The sequence below is a fragment of the Schistocerca piceifrons genome, chromosome 7, assembly GCF_021461385.2.
Source record: "Schistocerca piceifrons isolate TAMUIC-IGC-003096 chromosome 7, iqSchPice1.1, whole genome shotgun sequence".
Classification (NCBI taxonomy): domain Eukaryota; kingdom Metazoa; phylum Arthropoda; class Insecta; order Orthoptera; family Acrididae; genus Schistocerca; species Schistocerca piceifrons.
The window spans coordinates 388,941,757-388,958,996 of NC_060144.1; the positions used below are offsets into that span (position 1 = coordinate 388,941,757).

The following is a 17,240-nucleotide window of genomic DNA, read 5'->3' on the forward strand; positions in this document are numbered from 1 at the left end:
CCTGAGAATTGTACTATTTATCGAGTAATCGAATTCCCACGAATATCTTTTGGAACTCATGTGGATCACCTCACCTTTTCATTATTTAGCGTCAACTGCCACCTGCCACATCATATAGCAATCTTTTCTAAATCACTTTGCAACTGATACTGGTCTTCGGATGACCTTACTAGACGGTAAATTACAGCATCATCTGCGAACAACCTAAGAGAACTGCTCAGATTGTCACCCAGGTCATTTATATAGATCAGGAACAGCAGATGTCCCAGGACACTTCCCTGGGGAACACCTGATATCACTTCAGTTTTACTCGATGATTTGCTGTCTATTACTACGAACTGCGACCTTCCTGACAGGAAATCACAAATCCAGTCGCACAACTGAGACGATACCCCATAGGCCCGCAGCTTGATTAGAAGCTGCTTGTGAGGAACGGTGTCCAAAGCTTTCCGGAAATCCAGAACTATGGAATCAACCTGAGATCCCCTGTCGATAGTGGCCATTATTTCGTACGAATAAAGAACTAGCTGCGTTGCACAAGAATGATGTTTTCTGAAACCATGCTGATTACATATCAATAGATCATTCTCTTCGAGGTGATTCATAATGTTTGAATACAGTATATGCTCCAAAACCCTACTGCAAACCAATGTCAATGATATAGGTCTGTAGTTCGTTGGATTACTCCTACTACCCTTCTTAAACACTGGTGCGACCTGCGCAATTTTCCAATCTCTAGGTACAGACTATCGGTGAACGAGCGGTTGCATATGATTGCTAAGTAGGGAGCTATTGTATCAGCATAATCTGAAAGGAACCTAATCGGTATACAATCTGGACCTGAAGACTTTTCCGTATCAAGCGATTTGAGTTGCTTCGCAACCCTTAAGGTATCTACTTCTAAGAAACTCATGCTAGCAGCGGTTCGTGTTTCAAATTCTGGAATATTCCATTCGTCTTCCCTGGTGAACAAATTTCAGAAAACTGCGTTCAATAACTCCGCTTTAAGGGCACAGTCATCGGTAACAGTACCATCGGCACTGCGCAGCGAAGGTATTGACTGCGTCTTGCCACTTGTGTACTTTACATACGACCAGAATTTCTTCGGATTTTCTACCAAATTTCGAGACAATGTTTCGTTGTGGAACCCATTAAAGGCATCTCGCATTGAAGTCCGTGCCAAATTTCATGCGGCTGTAAATTTTAGCCAATGTTCGGGATTTCGCTTTCTTCTGAACTTCACATGCTTTTTCCATTGCCTCTGCAACAGCGTTCGGACCTGTTTTGTGTACCATGGGGGATCAGTTCCATCTCTTACCAATTTATGAGGTATGAATCTCTCAATTGCTGTTGCTACTATATCTTTGAATTTGAGCCACATCTCGTCTACATTTGCATAGTTAGTTCGGAAGGAATGGAGATTGTCTCTTAGAAAGGCTTCTCGTGACACTTTATCTGCTTTTTTAAATAAAATTATTTTGCATTTGTTTCTGGTGGATTTGGAAGAAACGGTATTGAGCCTAGCTACAATGACCTTGTGATCACTAATCCCTGTATCAGTCATAATGCTCTCTATTAGCTCTGGATTGTTTCTGGCTAAGAGGTCAAGTGCGTTTTCGCAACCATTTACAATAGGCATGGGTTCGTGGACTAACTGCTCGAAATAATTTTCAGAGAAAGCATTTAGGACAATCTCGGAAGATGTTTTCTGCCTACCACTGGTTCTGAACAAGTATTTTTGCCAACATATCGAGGGAAGGTTGAAGTCCCCACCAACTATAACCGTATGAGTGGGGTATTTATTTGATACGAGACTCAAATTTTCTCTGAACTGTTCAGCAACTATATCATCGGAGTCTGGGGGTCGGTAGAAGGAGCCAATTATTAACTTAGTTTGGCTGTTAAGTATAACCTCCATCCATACCAATTCGCACTGAGTATCTACTTCGACTTCACTACAAGATAAACCACTACTGACAGACACAAACACTCCACCACCAATTCTGCCTAATCTATATTTCCTGCACACCTTCTGAGACTTCGTAAAAATTTCTGCAGAACTTATTTCAGGCTTTAGCCAGCTTTCTGTGCCTATAACGATTTCAGCTTCTGTGCTTTCTATTAGCGGTTGGTAGCTCAGGGACTTTCCCAGCACAACTACAACAATTTACAACTACAATTCCGACTGTTCCTTGATCCAAGCACATCCTGTATTTGCCATGCACCCTTTGAGATTGCAGCCCACCCCGTACTTTCCCGAGGCCTTCTAACCTAAAAAACAGCCCAGTCCATGCCACACAGCCTCCGCTACCCGTGTAGCCGCCAGCTGAGTGTAGTGAACTCCTGACCTATTCAGCGGGACCCGAAAACCCACCACCCTATGGCGCAAGTCAAGGAATCTGCAGCCAACACGGTCGCAAAACCGTCGCAGCCTCTGATTCAGACCCTCCACCCGGCTCTGCACCAAAGGTCTGCAGTCGGTTCTGTCAACGATGCTGCAGATGGTGAGCTCTGCCTTCATCTCGTAAGCAAGACCGGCAGCCTTCACCAAATCAGATAGTCGCTGGAATCCAGAGAGAATTTCCTCAGGTCCAAAGCGACACACGTCATTAGTGCCAACATGTGCCACCACCTGCAGCTGGCTGCACTCTGTGCTCTTCATGGCATCTGGAAGGACCCTTTCCACATCAGGAATGACTCCACCCGGAATGCACACTGGATTTCTTCCCCTCCTTAGCCGCCATATCCCTAAGGGGCCCCATTACGCGCCTAACATTGGAGCTCCCAACTACCAATAAGCCCACCCTCTGCGATTGCCCGGACATTGAAGGCTGAGAATGATCCTCTGAAACAGGGCAGGCAGCTGCATCTGGCTCAGCCAGAGACAGTGCCTGAAACTTGTTTGTCAGACGCACCGGGGAGGCTTTCTGATCAGCCTCCGGGGACGTCTTTCACTGCCTGTCAGGCCTTGGAACGACCTCCCAATCAACCACAGGTGAGAGCTCAGCCCCACTGCAGGCAGCAACCGGGGCAATCACAGCGGCAGACCGATCTGGGGACAGATGGGACGAGGTTGCCATCCCCCGTGATACCCAAGTCCGGCTCCCCACAGTGGTGCCCATTGGCAACAGCCTCAAGCTGCACGACCGAAGTCAGCGCCACTTGCAGCTGTGAGCGAAGGGATGCCAACTCAGCCCTCATCCGAACACAGCAATCACAGTCCCTGTCCATTCTAATCGATGTTGAACAACAGTTACTGAAACACGAGTCGGTGCCTAGAAAACGCAAGGGAAACACGCAAAGAATGTATTAACTAACCTGTACAAATGCCTAATGACTGCGCTACAATCTGCCTGAATTTACAATTACAGTCACTAAAACTCGAAATTACACCTCCTATACAAAACTCACATGCAATTTAAGTTAGAATCTACGAAGTAAACACTAAAGTGCGATGCTACAACTCTCAAATACTATAATACGCCCGAAATTTATGAATTAAACAATGCAAGTAGCCAAAAACACGCAAAGAAATTAAGAATTGAACTACGTAACAAGTATGTAAGCTAAGAGTATACAACTTGCTGCTGGCAGCTGCTTATACAACGGCGGCAGGTTGGCCCTCATGGTCTGGAAAGTCTCCAAGAGTTTCTTCAACATCTAAAATCCACACATGAAAATGCAAAATTTACTATGAAGGTGCAAAAAGAAGGCTGTTTCCATTTTAGGCATCTTGCTGAACATAAGAGTGATGGTACATTCGAACATTTGGCATTTTGAAAGCCTACTCATACACACTTGCATTTACAGGCAATTAGCTGTTAACATCCAGCAAACACGGGATTCTATATACCTTGATTCACTGTGTCCATAGCATCTTAGATGTAAATAACCTGCAAGCTGAACTGGAAAACCTCAAAACTGTGTTATTTGAAAGTGGATATTCATCTCAGCAGACAAAGGGTGTTACAAACACACAAACAGCACAAGAAGGAAGAGGATAATGCCTTCAAGACAAGAACCTAGCTACCATACATCGGAAATGTTCTCACGAAAATAGGCAGAGTACTAAGAAAACAAGAGGTTAAAAAGCGTGGAACTTTTAGAATCAGTCAAAGACAAGATCTGCATGAGGCAGATGTCTATTAGATTTTGTGTAAGGGCAGCAAATCATATACAGAGCAAATGACACATGCTGTTTAGGAGCACATTGTGGAACACCAGCAACATACTCACATCCTCTAAGCTAGCAAATCTGCTATCACAAACACGGTATTTCTACTGGGTGTTTGATGAAATACAATGAAACAAAAATTGAGATCTAAGCTTCATACTTTTGAAAATCTGTTATGAACGAGTCAGAGGAAATTACTATCTGAGGCCCTTATCAGTTGGGACGGTGGTTTCTAGTTACATAATGCATCAAATCATGTTATAGAAAAGTTTCATGCTCTTGAAGCTGTGTCATTCTGTAGTTTGACCATGTGAAGATGATTCATGTGATATTGATGAGGCAAGCTCTCACCATGGCAACACACGAACTTGCAGTAGAAGCACATGTGCTCTATCAACACATGTGCAGTGACAACTGTGTACACTCCAGGTCTTAAATAGGGGAACTTAGTGTACTTTCATCAGTATACACCTAAAGATGGCTAGAAGACTCTGTGCCAAAATGTAGTGCAGTAAGTTACTGACATCTGGAAATTCATATGAAATTTCATGGGATTTCAATCTTGCCTAGATGCCTGTTAACTGTTTCTACCTCTACATCTACATTTATACTCTGCAAACTACCCAACGGTGTGTGGCGGAGGGCACTTTACATGCCACTGTCATCACCTCCCTTTTCTGTTCCAGTCGCGAATGGTTTGCGGGAAGAACGACTGCCGGAAAGCCTCCATGCACGCTCGAATATCTCTAATTTTACATTCATGATCTCCTCGGGAGGTATAAGTAAGGGGAAGCAATATATTCGATACCTCATCCAGAAATGCACCCTCTCGAAACCTGGACAGCAAGCTACACCACGATGCAGAGTGCCTCTCTTTCAGAGTCTGCCACTTGAGTCTGCTAAACATCTCCGTAACGCTATCATGCTTACCAAATAAACTGTGCCAAAACACACAGCTCTTCTTTGGATCTTCTCTATCTCCTCTGTCAACCCGACCTAGTATGGATCCCATACTGATGGGCAATACTCAAGTATGGGTCGAACGAGTGTTTTGTAAGCCACCTCCTTTGTTGATGGACTATATTTTCTAAGGACTCTCCCAATGAATCTCAACCTGGCACCTGCCTTACCAACAATTAATTTTATGTGATCACTCCACTTCAAATTGTTCCGTACGCATACTCCCAGATATTTTACAGAAGTAACTGCTACCAGTGTTTTTGCCACTATCATACAATCGTACAATAAAGGATCCTTCTTTCTATGTATTCGCAATACATTACATTTGTCTATGTTAAGGGTCGTATGCACTCCCTGCACCAAGTGCCTATCCGCTGCAGATCTTCCTGCATTTTGCTGCAATTTTCTAATGCTGCAACTTCTCTGTATACTACAGCATCAACCATGAAAAGCTGCATGGAACTTCCGACTCTATCTACTAGGTCATTTTTATATATTGTGAAAAGCAATGGTCCCATAACACTAACCTGTGGCATGCCAGAAGTTACTTTAATGTCTGTAGACGTCTCTCCATTGAGAACAACATGCTGTGTTCTGTTTGCTAAAAACTCTTCAATCCAGCCACACAGCTTGTCTGATACTCCGTAGGCTCTTACTTTGTTAATCAGGTGACAGTGCAGAACTGTATCAAATGCTTTCCGGAAGTCAAGGAAAATGGCATCTACCTGGGAGCCTGTATCTAATATTTTCTCAGTTTCATGAACAAATAAAACGAGTTGGGTCTCACACGATCACTGTTTCCAGAATCCATGTTGATTCCTACAGAGTAGATTCTGGGTTTCCAGAAATGACACGATAGGCGAGCAAAAAACAAGTTCTAAAATTCTACAACAGATCGATGTCAGAAATATAGGCCTATAGTTTTGCGCATCTGCTTGATGACCCTTCTTGAAAACTGGGACTACCTGTGCTCTTTTCCAATCATTTGGAACCTTCCATACCTCTAGAGACTTGCGGTACGCGGCTGTTAGAAGGGGGGCAAGTTCTTTCACGTACTCTGTGTAGAATCGAACTGGTATCCCGTCAGGTCCAGTGGACTTTCCTCTGTTGAGTGATATCAGTTGCTTTTCTATTCCTTGGTCACTTATTTTGATGACAAACATTTTTGCGTTTGTGTGGTGATTTAGAAAAGGAACTGCAGTGCGGTCTTCCTCTGTGAAATAGCTTTGGAAAAAGGTGTTTAGTATTTCAGCTTTACGCGTGTCATCCTCTGTTTCAATGCCGTCATCATCCCAGAGTGTCTGGATATGCTGTTTCGATCCACTTACTGATTTAACATAAGACCAGAACTTCCTAGGATTTTCTGTCAAGGCAGTACATAGAATTTTACTTTCGAATTCACTTAACGCTTCACGCATAGCCCTCCTTACACTAACTTTGACATCGTTTAGCTTCTGTTTGTCTGAGAGGTTTTGGCTGTGTTTAAACTTGCAGTGAAGCTCTCTTTGCTTTCGCAGTAGTTTCCTTACTTTGTTTTGGAACCACAGTGGGTTTCTCCTGTCCCTCGCAGTTTTACTCGGCACATACCTGTCTAAAACGCATTTTACGATTGCCTTGAACTTTTTCCATAAACACTCAACATTGTCAGTGTCAGAACAGAAATTTTCGTTTTGATCTGTTAGGTAGTCTGAAATCTGCCTCATATTACTCTTGCTAAACAGATAAACCTTCCTCCCTTTTTTTATAATCCTATTTACTTCCATTTTCAGGGACGCTGCAATGGCCTTATGATCACTGATTCCCTGTTCTGCACTTACAGAGTCAAAAAGTTCGGGTCTGTTTGTTGCCATTAGATCCAAGATGTTATCTCTATGAGTCGGTTCTCTGTTTAATTGCTCGAGGTAATTTTCGGATAGTGCACTCAGTATAATGTCACTCGATGCTCTGTCCCTATCACCCGTCCTAAACATCTGAGTGTCCCAGTCTATATCTGGTAAATTGAAATCTCCACCTAAGACTATAACATGCTGAGGAAATTTATGTGAATGTATTCCAGATTTTCTCTCAGTTGTTCCGCCACTAATGCTGCTGAGTCGGGAGGTCGGTAAAAGGAGCCAATTATTAACGTAGCTCGGTTGTTGAGTATACTCTCCACCCATAATAATTCACAGGAACTATCCACTTCTATTTCACTACAGGATAAACTACTACTAACAGCGACAAACACGCCACCACCGGTTGCATGCAATCTATCCTTTCTAAACACCGTCTGTGCCTTTGTAAAAATTTCGGCAGAATTTATCTCTGGCTTCAGCCAGCTTTCCGTACCTATAACGATTTCAGTTTCGGTGCTTTTTATCAGCGCTTGAAGTTCCGGTTCTTTACCAATGCACCTTCGACAGTTTACAATTACAATACCGACTGCTGCTTGGTCCCCGCATGTCCTGACTTTGCCACGCACCCTTTGAGGCTGTTGCCCTTTCTGTACTTGCCCAAGGCCATCTAACCTAAAAAACCACCCAGTCCACGCCACACAACCCCTGCTACCCGTGTAGCCACCTGTTGGGTGTAGTGGACTCCTGACCTATCCAGTGGAACCCGAAACCCCACCACCCTATGGCACAAGTCGAGGAATCTGCAGCCCACACGGTCGCAGAACTGTCTCAGCCTCTGATTCAGACCCTCCACTTGGCTCTGTACCAAAGGTCCGCAGTCAGTCCTGTCGACAATGCTGCAGATGGTTGGTGGCGACCCCGGGTGGGCTCGAACCACCAACCTTTCGGTTGACAGTATGATGAGTGGGTACTTATATATCCTTATTATTTGTGCTTCATTCATGACTTCCCAGTATCAGAAAAATCTATTTTCATACATCACATACTGTCTTTATGTAATGTAGAGGTATGACCTGCATTTTGAGTCTAAAGAAATTTAGCAATCCTGTGGCCAAAAATGAGCTATAAAAATGGATACGAAAGGCTTTGCATGGTTACTGTCTATCCATCAGGTTAACGTTATGGAAAAATTCACAGCACACAAATGAGTATAACATCACCCTCAATCTGCCAACTAACCTTACATCCACAGAAAGAACTGCAGTCTACCATTTAAAAACTATTCCTGACCTTACAATCCTACCTGCGGACAATGTATACAGACTCAACCAAAGACCAATATTGAACCTTGCCTGACTCAGTTCATTCCTCCATCCAACCATAATTCACCCCCATTGCCCCCAAACCGCCCCCTGTTAACTTTCCATAATTTTTTAACCTCAAACCTTGCCACACCACCATTCCCCAAATCCCTCAAACACACAAACTAACCTTACATCCACAGAAGGAACCGCAGTCCACCATCTAAAAACTGATCCTGACTTTATAATACTCCTTGCAGACAAAAGAATATAACAGCTTGATAAATGAAATTAAGAGAAATCTAGGTACTAAAGTAAGTGTATAAAGAAACCATTAGCCTGGAAGCCAGAGCATATACCTATTACATTTCCTGCAGGTGCTTCTGTTACAGGCATTAACTCTCGCCCCATGAGAATGTACAGCTGACCAATCCGAGCTCTTGTTAAGTGCTGCCCAGGTTTCAAATCCTTCAAGGTGAGACTAGGATCCACTTCTTCCTTGTTTTCTTCCTGTCAGCAACATACGAAAAAAACTACAGATACCAACTTGTAATTTATTTCAGAATATTGTTATGTTGGAAGTTGTGAAATCAGAATGAAGGCAAAAATGTGAATAGTACATACAGAATACACAGAGCACAGCTACAGAATTGGATGTATCATGCAGCTGTTTTCTAATATAAAAGAAATTATATAGGAAAAAATATAAAAATGTGTACTTATATTTCAAGGATATTTTATAGCCATAAGGGCAAAAATAAAATTTCTCAGAGATGACATTGATGTTAACAAAATTCTGTTTTTATTATTTTGATATATGATATGCAATAACCAAATCAAGTGTTAACTTGATCTCCAGATAATTTTGTTGCTATTGCTTACCAAAGTACCTACACTGGATGTTTCACTGAAATGAATAAACTAACCTAACAAACTATCATAAGATTATTTGTTCTGGACAGTTTATTATCAATCAAGGTTAATCAAAAGTTGGTGGAGATTTCTAAATCATCTGCTCTTTCATTTTCAAAAGAAGAAAACCAGATTTGAATATGATCCATGTGCAGGATGTTCCAAAACTGTCTCCAGTGTTGAGCCATCAAAAAAGTGCCCAATGTGACACTGGCATTTTAAAATTTTCCCAACAAATTGAATGTTTAAACAAATTTCGGGCTTGCAGCCAGTTCTCATTTAATTCATTGTACAATATTTTGACTGGTGGGTGCTCAGTCGAAATATTGTGCAATGAATTAAACAATGACAGGCTGGAAGCCAGAAATTTGTTTGAACATAACAGATACATAATACAAAATAGTGTGAAAACTACGAATTAACTATGGCACAGTTTTATGCAAAAATGCTGCTGATCAAAAGCAAATGCTAAAACAAATTTATTGTCAATGTTAGAATCGGTTTTAAAGAAACCATCATATTTTACGTATCAGTTTCATACTAGAAACGAACAGTAAATGAATGTGCAACAAAGCAAGAGGATCCTTTTTTTTCCCCTTCCCCTCCCCTCCCAATGCCACCCCTCCCCTCCCCTCCCCTCCCATTCCAAATTAGTATTATTTTTTTCCAAATTTTGTGATATTTTCGATATGGTCATCTAGATGACATGTCCACAGTATATAAAGATACCAAATATTGACTCAGGGCTTCAACCCTTACTTTATCATTTATCACATTCCTTTGGTTATCAAGAGATAATGAGACAGATAGTTTGCCAAAAAACTGGACTAATTACAAAACATCAGCAAGTTTAGATTTCCTTTTCATTGTCCATTAGTGAACATATACATGATTACTAAGTTCCCGTTAGAGTAGATGAAAAATGCATGTAAATATCATGTTTGTACAGTTAATTACAAAAATATGTTAATACCATTCATGCTCATTTAATTCTGTAATAACAACATACTTAGTTAAAATATTTTTACTGAAGTATAATCCAATTTTTAGCCAAACTAGCCAGAGTAATTCTACAGAAATTACTATACTATATAAAAGTACTAGTTTAAACTAATATCTATTGTAAAATTATAGGAAAAGGATATGGAAATGGCAAGGGAAACATTATTTAAAGGGTTAAATTATTTTTTAAGATTATTCTTGAATATATTATTGGATAAAGAAGGGGTTTTGGATATCTGAATAGTCACTGAAACTAATGAAGAAAAAAATTGAACTATAATAATTCATTATGAATTCATAGATATAAAAATTATAATGTTCTTATGTTCTTTCTTCAAATGATTTCTTATACCTCTTTGACACTGTGGTGGCATGTTGGTGTTTCCCTCTATTATTACTGGCATCCTTGCAGGTCCTCACAATCATCCAAGCATTTATTATGATGTACTTTTATGATGTAATTTTCAAAACTGTGCTGACTATATTTTCACACACAACCCTTTTTTAATACATTCACAAGGTTAATAATATTTGGCATGTGTACATTTTTTACACAGGTCATCATATGCATCTGGTCTCTTTCAGATCTCAACACAGACAGTCAGTTACCAATTAATTAGCGCACAGTGTACTGCTCATTAATAATCATCTTTGGTCTCACTATCTTTGATCATTGTCACAGATGTTATCACTATCTAGCAGCTAGACAGTGCATCTTTTAATCAACTTAAAAATTACTGCTGCACCATCCACTATTCAGTTACTCAGAAACATAAATCTTTAACTGTAAATTAAGAAAATGCAACAATCAATAACAGCCAGCTTTAGTTTTAATTACTGCAAATATATATAAGAGGCAGTTTGGAAGCTATTTTAGGCTAGTTCATGGTGAGTTTGAATGGAGTAAAATATAGGCCCAAAAATACAGGATAGTGTACTGCAGACGATTTAGTACAGGTAACAAATCAGAACATGTATGACGATTTATCCAAATTTCATGTCTGTGAGTTTGCTCCATAGTATAGTGACTGACTGTGAACCAGCAACTGTGTTAATCTTCTAATAATGGCCAATGCTTATTGTGACAACAGGATCAGAATGTGAACAGTGTTATTTCCAATAGTTACATTTGCTGTGCACATTATCTTTGTATCAATATAACTGTTATGACTTCAAGGAAAGTGATTTAAGAACTTTGTACAGTGACTGTGTTACACATACCTTGTCACATGTGAACTTTCGAGTCACCCCCATGTTAGGTTATCACACATTAACAATCGCATAACAGGACATCAAACAAGTGTAGTATGTAGCTGTTTAGCTGTATGTAGCTATTTAGCTGTACATAATTTAAACAGATGAAATTCAATTTGCCATTAACTGCAGTTCAATCAACATCTAAGTGCAATTAAAATGTGTGAATGCAAATCTGGTGTGGACCACATTATTAGCAGTAAACTGTCCCCACCACCAACTCTTCAGCCAGATTCAATGGAGGCAAATATACAAAATGTACTTTAGTACAGGTAATGCTTACACTACCGATGGAGGCCAGTGTGTCAGCATCAAAAATGCCTGAGTTGATTTTATCAAGTATGAAAACAACCAATGTTTCCTAGAGGTGCAAAAGCAACTCTTCATATTGATGACTTACACAAGTCTTCTGGGTTACTTCAATGAAAAACTACATCAGAAGAGGCCTAATCTGACTCTTTTCAGAAAAAAGAATTTGAAATACAAATTGTTGGGACTTACAACCAATACACTAGATTTGGCACACACTGAACCCCTCTTATTCCCATATGCAAAGAAATTTCTGATTGAAAATGTTTTGAGTTCAGTGACGATGTGTACAGACTTTCCAGAATCATACTTCTGTGATGGAATATACTCACTGTATAAATATTAGTAATTTGACACAAAGTCACTTTTTTATTATTTTATTTTCTGGTAATTAGTTTTAGCCATGCCACCATCAGACCAGATTGTTGTTGCAGTGGCAGTGCAGGCACCAACGAAATAGTGGTCTGCTGTACTGGACATTAGTCAGCTGTGTAAAAAAGACAAGTTGACACAGTCCCCTGGTGCCTAATACAGAAACTGCTATTTCATTGCTGCCTTTGTTGCCACCAAAATAATATTCTGGTCTGAAGAGAGCACAGCTGAAAATGGTTACCATAAAATAAGATAATGAAAAAGCAGCTGAACAGTGTCAAGATTATTGATTTCATTTCAGCCACTGCAATTTCTAAGATGTTATTCCTACAAGGAAAAGTATTAGATGAAGTGAACTGGCCTAAAGTGGAACTTCATTGAACAATAAGTGCATTGTTTAACCTCCTGATCTTGCAAACTTCTCCAGCATCTTTTTCAATGAAAACTAGTTGTTCAGATACATATAGAGGTAAAAATGGTATTAAGCATAATAAAAGTCACAGAAGAAAGCAAAGAGTCAGCATGTTCACAAATGCTGTGAAATCTGGATATAAAGACTTTATCTTTTCATGTTCTTTTTTTTGTTTTTCTCTTTCTTCTAGAATTAAGAGATGAAGTACTTTCATCCAGTTAAATACAGTTATATTTTCTCACATAATATATTCAAATTGTTCTGTAGGTTCCACATTTTTCCCTCTCATTACATATGAGATGTGTTACATTCAGTTTTGAGAAGTGTGAATAGTACCCTGTCTTAGTTGATCTGTTTCTTGATAGTCAACTATTACGGTGATGATGATCATATTTTTTTGTAGGATACTCAAAACTGGACTCCTTAGTACCCATACTAAAATATTACAACACAGGTGAAGTCAAAATTTATAAAACTGTTTACAACAATGCTTAAAATTGTCACTCTATTCTCAAAGATCTGTTGTTCTTGTCATGGTCTTCAGTCTGAAGACTGGTTTATGTAGTTTTCCATTCTCCATACTACTCTATAATATGTAAGCCTCTACATCTTCGAATAACTAGTGCAACTTACATCCTTCTGAATCTGATTACCATAGATCTACAATATTGTAAAGAAAATTTATAGACATGGTCAAGTTCCACAGTCTATATACCTTCATCAGTTTAATGCATATTAGCAATGCACTCAGAAATAAAAAAAATGGGACAGGTATGCAGTATCACTTCTCTGTGACACTCTGATACATAGGACTGTGTAACACCACATGGTTACACCTCCTGTGACCTTTTTACTTAAAAAAATAAAGATAAAATTCCATACAAATGGTCAAACAATAACAAATGAATAAATAAAAAGGTGGCTGGGTTTACAGACAGGGAGTACCAGTTCTGGAGAGTTGAGTAGTCTGTTTTGGTATCTTCTTTAAAATAAAGCTTTTTTTTTTTTTTTTTTAGTGTGTTTGTATAAAAGTACACTTTGTTATGTGGATATATTAAATGCAAGTAAAATAAATGTAACTTATTATATGCATGTAGAATTGAATTAGACACATCCATCCACCAACATGTACCACTCCCTTCCACTCTGATGGCAGCAACAATATGTCATAGCACAGACTCCTTTAGACACCAAAAACACTGGGTACCCATCATGATCCATGACAGTTCAACTGACCAATCACAATTCACAGAGATTGATCAGAGGGACTTCATAGCACTCTCATCCCACTTGATGGTATCCTAGATGTGCTTAATAGGGCTGAGATCAAGTGAGTCTGAGGAACATGTAACAACCCTTGGCTGTTTCTCAAATAATTCTAGCTCAGTTCACCAACTGGTGAGGATATCAATTGTCTATGTAATACTGAAGAGAAACAAATGGATGCAAATGATCAGGCTGTAGGTTCCTGTCTTCAATGGTGAATGATGATGGCTGACATGTCAGAGCCCGCATTTTATCCTGTGATTACATCTCCTTTGCAATCACATGAGAGCCTGATGGTGGACACAATGTACTGCCAGAGTACACTGACATCAATGTCTACCAACATGTATACTAAGTTATCTGACTATATGATCTTATTTCATGTTATGCACATCCAATAATTGTGATTCTGCACTGTTTCTAATTCTTGTGCTCTTTGGTATCTAATGAGCACAGGTACATGCAAGGGATGGGGGTCAGCATCTTCTGTATGCTACACCTTGAAGATGGCTCAGATGGTATAGTTGCTGACAGACTATTCTTGTCAAGCAATGAAATGCTGGTGATTTGCTACACTGTGGCCCTTCTATCCACTGCTACTGCCAAGCCTCTGGCCAATAACATGTTTGCTAACATCTCATCCCCACAGCACACTGAACTACTTCATCCACCATGCTAACAGCGGCACTCTCTCTCCAATACAACAGTTATCACCAACTCAGTTGTTTAAGAATGTATTTATTTCAGAAATGTGAAAAAACAAGAACTTAACCTAAAGGAAAAATTATAGCTTATATTTTTAAAAAGAGCAACATATTCCTCACCTTTTCTAGTGCAGCCTGTGGGTTGTGCTTGGGTCCCAAGACAAAGACATCTTCTCCAACTTTTAATGTACCACTATATACCCTTGCAAATGCCATAAATACATCTTCACTTTCTTGCCCACCAGGTTTAGTGTCTTCAACTTTAATGTCCTCTGTACCCTCTTTGTTCTTTGTTTGTTGTGCTTCAGTGTCACTTAGCAGCCTCATTCCTTCTGAATCCACTTCTAGAAAGAAAATCACACAACTCAAGCTCTAAACCAAATTTAAGAAATTTGCTGTGTAACAGAGCAGAAATTTTCTGCATAGTATACAACAACACTGTAAATTTTACTCAGGAGTCACATAACCAAGCCAGATTTCAACAGAATAACAGAGGAAAATGGACAGACATTGATACTGCAGATGAGAGCCAGAAACTGAAGAAGCACTAACAAGTAGGTACAATTTTAAGTCAATGCTAATATGCAGAAAATACATATTTTCACTGATAATTAAACATATATGACATATGCAATGGAAACAGATGGTGCAGCAGTTAAGACAAAAGGAGGAAATTCAAATGACTTGCCATACTGATTTACGTTTCCACAGTTCGCATACATCAATTTAGACAGTAAGATGTCTTTGTACATACATAAAATAATAGCATACATCACAAAAGACAGCTCAGAGTGGATTACAAATGCAAGTGTAAACACCCACAACACATGTAAACACTCATAACACACAGACAAAGAACGATATATGAAGTATACCCTGCCATCTGACAGTGTTTGAAACAGTACCAGGTATTAAGTTACTAAGAAGTCTGCCTAGAAACCTGCATGATAGTAACATGACACTAACTTTCCAAAACAATATGCTAACTTTCCAAAACAATTCAAATACTATCAGGAGCAAAATGAATTTTATGATGTTATAGAGTATCTACAAATTTAAATTTGTGTATATTGTTTTTCATTAATTAATTGTGTTAGAGGGTGTAATCAAAATGGTTGGTCCTTTGGAAATAATAATGAACTTTTCTGTTTTGACATGTTCTATATTACACCTATGTTTACTGTACACAACATCACAGGATCAAAGATTCAGTTAAATTCAAAACATCATTGCCATTTAATGTTCCCTATTTTTGGGCCGTATGAGTCATTGCTTCATCTACTGACTTCATTGTCAAAGAAACTTTAAGTCATAACAAATTCAGTGAACAAAGAAATATAAAATCTACAAACTACAGAAACAAGAAAGGTAAGATTAAAATGTAATGCAACAACTTTGATCAGAAGTCAGGAAATAATATGCAAAGTAAATAAATAAAGGAAGCAAGATCGGTATTTGGCCTTTGGTTGATGACAATAACATTGGAGGGAGCACAATAAAAGAATATGAAACGTGTAAAGACTATGAAGAAAAGCCTAAGTGTTCACAAAACTACATGAAACGATAAGAAACATGGTACGAAGTTAACAGTGAAGTTAGAAATGATAGAGAGAGGGAAGGAAGAAGGAACTGAAAAATATTTTTCAGTGAGGATACTAATAAACAACTTTCCAACTTACGAAAACATCTTGGTGAATGCATCAGAGATGATAAAATTATTGCTATATTTAGTGGTATAATACATATTTATAAAGATATGTTGAAACTCGCCCGGATAGGCAAGCATGTTGAAGCACCCACTTTCACGACATGGGGAGGCACACCAGAATCTACCTTACAGATTAATGCGATGTGGTTTATAAGCAGTTTTCCACATCCACCTAGGTATGTACTAGGCTGGTTCTCATGTCCCGCCTCAGAGATACGACACGCTAACACTTTAAGAAGCAATCCCACATCTGACCATGAGATTACACTAATTGCAGGCAGAAGGGGTACACAGATTACTTCCAAAGATGGAGTCGGCAGCATTTTTAAAATACTTTTGGGAGTGGTGATGCCATCATAATAACCTACATAATGGATGATTGGTTCTCTGTGAAGTTGAAAAAGGATCATACCAGTCTTGATATTGTGTTGGCTGGGTAATGGGTACTGGAAGGAGGAAGGGAAGGAAAGGTATGTTCAAATCTGGTGACTACAGAGTGATCTGTTAAACTCGTTCTAAACAAAAACTGTAAAATGTGATTCCAATGATAGCATAATGCAAAAGTAACTGGAAGTAAAGTCTGTTGCCTGCAGCTTCAGTAAATGACACAGATTGACACTGAAGTTAACCTGCATTTATGTCCGACAAATCTATGAATACAAAGCATTTAGTACACTAGTAAATAGTAAGGAAGGGGAATCTCCATATGTTCAGATGTAGACAATAGGGATTATAGGCACACAAAAACATTGAAAGTTTACAAATGGTTTAACAGAGATGCACTGAGATAAACCTGTGAAATTCTACTCCAGGTTATGAACCACCTCACTTATTCTCATAAGAAATAGGAACAAATGAGAAACAGTACACCACAATGGATGTAAGTAAACTAATCTGATATCAGTTTTGAATTTTCCCAACACAGTTTTATAGGATAATATATAACATTTTTGTGCATGAAGAAATAATCAATTGGGTTATCATACGGCACATAAACAGGACTGAAAACTTTGCCAGGTTACAAATAAATC

At 39.1% G+C, this 17,240-nt stretch overlaps 1 protein-coding gene across 1 annotated transcript in view; it reads right to left on the bottom strand.

Annotated features, from left to right (window-relative positions):
* Window positions 1–17,240, bottom strand: part of LOC124805356 (elongation factor-like GTPase 1) — a 597,412-nt gene that overhangs the window by 470,131 nt on the left and 110,041 nt on the right. The window contains exons 11-12 of the mRNA XM_047265897.1: window positions 14,622–14,845; window positions 8,630–8,780 (exon numbers count right to left, since the gene is read on the bottom strand). Of these exons, the coding sequence (XP_047121853.1) occupies window positions 8,630–8,780; window positions 14,622–14,845 (375 nt within the window). The remainder of the gene's footprint in view (window positions 1–8,629; window positions 8,781–14,621; window positions 14,846–17,240) is intronic.